Source organism: Dipteris shenzhenensis, chromosome 5, assembly GCF_047967505.1.
Source record: "Dipteris shenzhenensis isolate YYH24624 ecotype China chromosome 5, Dip_SZ_1.0, whole genome shotgun sequence".
Taxonomy (NCBI): domain Eukaryota; kingdom Viridiplantae; phylum Streptophyta; class Polypodiopsida; order Gleicheniales; family Dipteridaceae; genus Dipteris; species Dipteris shenzhenensis.
In genome coordinates this window covers 49635568-49641567 of record NC_141600.1, presented here as the reverse complement: position 1 = coordinate 49641567, position 6000 = coordinate 49635568, and the positions used below count along the sequence as shown (strand labels likewise).

The 6000-nt window shown below is 37.7% G+C and overlaps 1 protein-coding gene across 1 annotated transcript in view; it reads right to left on the bottom strand.

Annotated features, from left to right (window-relative positions):
- Positions 1 to 713: 713 nt before the first annotated feature.
- The window catches only part of LOC147902132 (sesquiterpene synthase 3-like), a 41495-nt gene continuing 36208 nt past the window's right edge, over positions 714 to 6000 (bottom strand). The window contains exon 2 of the mRNA XM_087374428.1: positions 714 to 795. Within this exon, the coding sequence (XP_087230554.1) occupies positions 714 to 795 (82 nt within the window). The remainder of the gene's footprint in view (positions 796 to 6000) is intronic.

The following is a 6000-nucleotide window of genomic DNA, read 5'->3' as shown; positions in this document are numbered from 1 at the left end:
GATGTCATTATTTTTAAAATGTGTAAGTCCAGAATGTTACTAAACTAACAAACTTTCATAATTAATAACTTCCACAGTTGAGCGTGACGTACATACATAGTCACTAAACCATAACGTATTATTTCATGATTGAAATTGAGACAAACTCTCCTAAGATATCACCAGCCAAATCCAATAAAATAGATAATTATACAAGCTTTCACTTTAAATCTTGCATGTTTAATTTCTCTTTCATTTTGATCCTTTTGGCAGCTTTTGGTTTTTTGAATGATTGAGACTTTCTTGTAACGAAATGAGAGACCCTTGCTTTCTCTAATTTCTTTTTCTTAATGGTTTGACACTTTCTTTGTATGGAGTTTCCAAAGCCATCTTGCATTGCCTTTAAAGTAACATATCATTTTACTCAAGCTCCATAATATGCTCTTAAGTTATCTCCAGTACAATAAACAAGTATTATATAAGCTACAGTTATAGATCTTAAGTTAAAAAAGAATCATGAAAAGTTATCCATAAGAGAATCGAATCATGAGACAATGATAAATGGGGATACCTAAAAAGTGACGAGTGAGACGTGTAACATCAGAAAGTTAGTTGTAGTATAATTCGATCCACTCGTCAACAATAGTGGTTGTTGAGATGGCAGTAAAAATCATCACTTTGGTTTTATTTTCATAAAAATTAGCTCTTTGTGTCCAATCATAAGTGCATCATGCTCACTTTGCATCACCATCATGCACGTAGTAAAAGAAGCCAAGCTTGCTTTCGCTTCGAAACTTAGCATCTTGTATTCCTCTCCTAAAATAAAAACATTGGCATTAAGTGTATCAAAAGCTCGTTACATTGCATGCTCTAATATAGTCTTTCTTACCATATTCTTTCTAAACTCACTCTCTTTTAGTATGTCCATGTATTAAAAATAAGAGAGTGTCATGTTCATGAGCTTATGCGAAAGCAATCATAAAATAGTATGTGCTTATCCAATAATAAACCTTGCCTTAATGGTGCATGAAATGATTTGATAGTACTATTAGTCTCTTGATTCGCATGTAGCATTGTTTGCATGGCTCACATATATGCAAGTTCTTGTAAATGGCCATGCAAACAATGGCACATGTGAATCAAGATACGAATGGTATCATTATTGTGACAAGCGCATACTATTTTGAAAGAGGATGGATTGGGTTCTGTATAAGCTTATGACTATGGCGCTTCCTTAATTTTAGTACATGGACATGCTAAAGAAAAGTGTGACAATAAAGGCTATATTTGTGTACTTAGTACAATGGGCCTTAGATATACTTGACATCAATGTTCATTCTTTGGGGGAGAGAGAGATAAATATGTTAAGGGTAAAGGAAGCCTTACTTTTTCTATTATATGTATAATGGTGACACAAACTGGGCATGTTACACTTATGATTAGGCATAGATAGAGAATTTATGTAAATACCAAGCCAAAGTTATGATTCTTATTTCCATCCCGATTCCCAACAACAACAATTGTTGACAATTGTCTCAAACTATACTACAATAACTTTTTGGATGGTACACCTCCAATCATTACTTTTCAGGTAGACTCATTTATTACTATCTCATGTTAAAATCTCTTATCAATAGCTTTTTAGGATTCTTTTTCGGCTTGTAATTTGTAATTGTAGCTTGTATAATGTTGTGTATTTTAGTAGAGGCAACTCAAGAGGACATTGCGAAGATTGAGTACACTGGTACATTCTCCTCTGATTTCATAAGTTTTCATTTTGACAGAGCACTCTTTGTTATTTTCACACCAACTATGTCTTTGTAGTTGCTAAGACTTGGCATAAAGAGAAGGATTTCAATCGCCATTGAACTAGAGGTTTCCAAGACATGTAAACGTGGAGCTTATGACAAAACGTGCTAGTGACATCTGCAAGTGTGTGACTATAGGAACATGGAGGGAGCTTGTAATGGATGGCTTTGTACATGCATTAGAAGTTATCAATATGTAGAGTGTATTTCTACGATATATGTTTTCTCAAGCTTATGATGACTCAAATTTTCTATAGTAAATGCATGTACCATTGTGTTTGTCATATGAGACGATGATTTCTTACTCTCTCAACTAGACGGCATGACCATTTTGCACTTGGAGGATCCAAAGAAAAGGTCAAGAGATATGACCTTGTGTCCCTCAATTGCTTTAGGATGACTTTGTCAACTCTATACAAAGGAAGCATCCAAGCATTAAGACAAAGGGATCAAAGAATGCAAAGGTGTCACATCCCATTATAAGATAATCTGAGCCATTCCAAAAAATAAAAGCTTTCAAGATGCTAGAGAAATTAGACAAGCAAGATTCAAAGTAAAAGCTTGTATAATTGTCTATTTGATTGCATTTAGCTTATGACATTTTGAGAGTTTATATCTTTATTTTAACCATTGAATTCTATTTTATTTTGATGTTATGGTTTAGTAACTCTGTGTGTAACTTATATTGTAAGATCAACTTTGAAAGTTATTGACTATGAGGGCTTCGTTGTATAGTCACTTTCTTGGTTTAGTGGCGTCTACACTTAAAGACATGTTAGACATAAGGATATCTCAGACTTAAAAGCATCCCGAGGATATAACAAAATTAAGGATATCTCAAAGTTAAAGACATCCCAATGAACATAACAAACTTAATAACATTGCGAAGTTAAAGACATCCCAACGAATATAACGACATCTCAGACTTAAAGACATCTTGAACATTAGAACATCTCAAACTTTAAAAATATTCCGACAAACATAAGGACATACCGGACTTAACGATATATTTATAGCCCATCTTTGAGTTAAAGATATCTTGACCTCAAGAGAATGTCAAATGTAAAGACATCTTGACAAACATAAGGATATCTTGGACCTAAAGACATCTAAGCACATCTTGGAGTTAAAGAAATCTCAAACTTAAAGACATTTCGTACTTAAAGATCTCATGGAGTTAGGGAGAACATAGACAGTTAGGACTTAAAGACATCTAAGTACATCTGAGACTTAAAGATATTTAGGACTTAAAGAGAACACTGGCATCTTGGATTTAAAGTCATCTAAGCACATCTCGAACTTAATGACATCTAAGAATATATATTTGAGTTAAAGATTTCACTTAGAGACATCCCACTTATGGCACCAGACTCTTTTTGAGTCAATTTTCATTCTACTATACCTCCCTTTATTTAATACATATATATATTTCCTTGAAAAAATGAGAGATATCTTCATTGTATTTTTTATTTGTCAAATGAAAATTAAAAAATATATATCACATGAAAAAGAGATGGGATATTTTTTTTCCTTACTTCAAAAGGAGAGGGAAAGTTGAAATTTAAGTATTGCTTATAAGTCTTCAATCAAGCCTGCAAAGTCTCAATAACCCTATTGATTCATCCAAGTGAAAAGAATTCTTTGTTTGCTAAAATCCAAGCATGTTGAGATGTATCGTGACTTTCAACTTCGGCGATTTTCTTACAAGAATCACGTCCTTTGGATTTGTGACAAGCATTGCCACAGAGGTAAATATATTATCGGACATGAATCATTTTGAGACATGAATCTATTGCACGAGGATGGTAAAAACAAAGACGTCTATGATATAAAAAAGGGCTGTTATCAATGTGCTTCTCGATGAGATGGTTGTGAGCGTATTGATCATCATCACCTAACTAAAATCTCTGCACCAATTGAGAAATTCTTGGATGTGGATGGGTCATCAGGACTGCATTTGTGGGGCACTCCGAGTTGGGACCATGTAGGAGGAGCTGAAAATGACAGAAAGAGTTACATAACAGATAGCCCTTCCCACCTCTGTGTTGCCTCCTCTCTCGCTGCTACGCTTGGCTTTCCTTGCCCTACCTCCCTAGTATCCCAACTCTACTCCCCGTGTCCTCTTCTCTGTCCCCTGCTTCACATTGTTGTCCCTTGCATCACCTTCCTACCTCACCACTTGTCTCCCTACTTGCTAATCTTGCTCTCACCTCACCACCTTCTCCTCTCTCCATTGTCCTCATCTCACCTTCATATCCCAACACTTTCCTTTCCTACCCTCCCACTTACTTTTCGTTCTTCCATCTCCCATTCTTGCTCCCTTGCCTCCCATTCCTATCTCCTCTATCTCCCATTATGTGTTTCCAATCCCTTCCCTTTCAGCCCATCTCCTCTTAGCCTCTCTTGAGGATTTTCTTAGGATTAAACATTACTTTCTTAGGATAAATATCATTTTCTGCCAGCTTGAATATTAGTGTATTGTGTTTCCAAATTATTGCTTTCCTTCAAACAAATGTCTTATATTTTTTACAGTTGAATATGTGTTTCATAATGACATCATGTAACCTCCAAATAATCTGCTTATGATGCTATCTGAATTCTACATTTTTTATCTTCTTTATCAGTGACTCATCTCTCATGCAATCAAATCTGTTTTTTGTGTTCAAATCTTGATTTTAGAAGTAGTAGTCTTTTCCATGCTGATTTTGATTTAGTCTGCTACAAGTCTTGTGCAACCCCTTCAACTATTCATAGCATAATCCTGCTATTCTGTGATTATTTTTGTATTGTGTACTCTACTAGGTGTAACTTAAGATGCTTGGACTCTGCTTTTCACTTCTGATTCCAGATTTTACAACTTTGGCAATTTGATGCAGATTTTGATGGCCTAACAACCCATGTGTGATTTGACAGGTCCTTGTAGGTCTAGACTGAACTAGGGGGAGGGGTTTGACGGCAGTGCTTAGCCCAATCCGGCCTTGAAAACCTTTGGTCCTTTGTGCTACCCACAAGCACTAGGGGCCACCCAACAAGGACGTTGGCTGATGCACGGGTTGTTCTCAGTAGCTCGCACAGGGCCTAGGCAGAGCTTAAGAGGCTGCACTCAGTAGCACAAACACTATGCGTAGGCCTAGGCGGGGCTTAGAAGATTCTACGACAGAGAATATGAGGCGGGGTTGCGCAGGTTATAACAATGCAAATGATATGCGCAAATAGAGACAAAAGAAGAAGAAGAAAAAACATATATTACCATCTTTGAAAGGTCTCACAGGCCTATGAGACCAAAAAAATGCATTCAATGTCGATCCAAATACCGATCATCATGGGCTGGTGTGCAGGGTACACTAAGACCTTACAATATGCTAGGTACTAACAAACAACCTGACCTTGGTGGCAAAGGATGGAAAAACATTTAGTGTCTCTCGCGGCTACTTGGGGACATGCAATATAGGATTGTTGTTTCTTCATATTGCTGAATATTGGGTCCACCCTTTTTGGCTCTCCCACCGAAGTATTTTATTTCTCATGATCGGGTTGGGAGTAGGGATTTAGCTCACCTCTTGATTTATGAAACTCCTCTTCAATAATTTGCTATAGCTGTAGTACCTTGATTTACACTTAATGCTGGAAGCTCAAGATAGTGAAGGATAAAATTGATTTAGCAAGGAGGGAACTCGACTTAAAGAAGGGTAGAGTGAGAGAGAGAGAGAGAGAGAGAGAGAGAGAGAGAGAGAGCACATTAGGGGTTAAAAGTAAGGGCGAGCCCCCTCAAAGGTTTTTCAGGCTAGTGTCTTGAGGTGCAGATAGAAGGGACACCTTGCTAGGTACTTCACGAGAGGCTTGAGCAGGTCTCATCCCCCACCACTAGAGATGCAGGGATAGCATAGCAATATGCAGGAGGCTGGGACCTGACGACCATCCAAGTAGACACAACATCAGTCTCAGCGCCCGCAGTCTGATTCCTAGACTCTTGGGTTAAGCCTTTTGAGGGGAGGTGGACCAAGGTGGGGAAGAAGAAGCAGAGTAAGTGGGCCAGAAAGAACCAATGACAGTGTGCCAATCATAAGAGGCAAGCATAGGAGGCTGCGCAGTCACAGGGAGATCAGCCCAGAGGTCCCCAGACAGGCACATCACGAGATCTAGAGAGAGGGCCTTTGTCCTTAGGACATTCTTTAGGCTCCTCTGGAGGTAAGACTTCATACCCACAAGACCC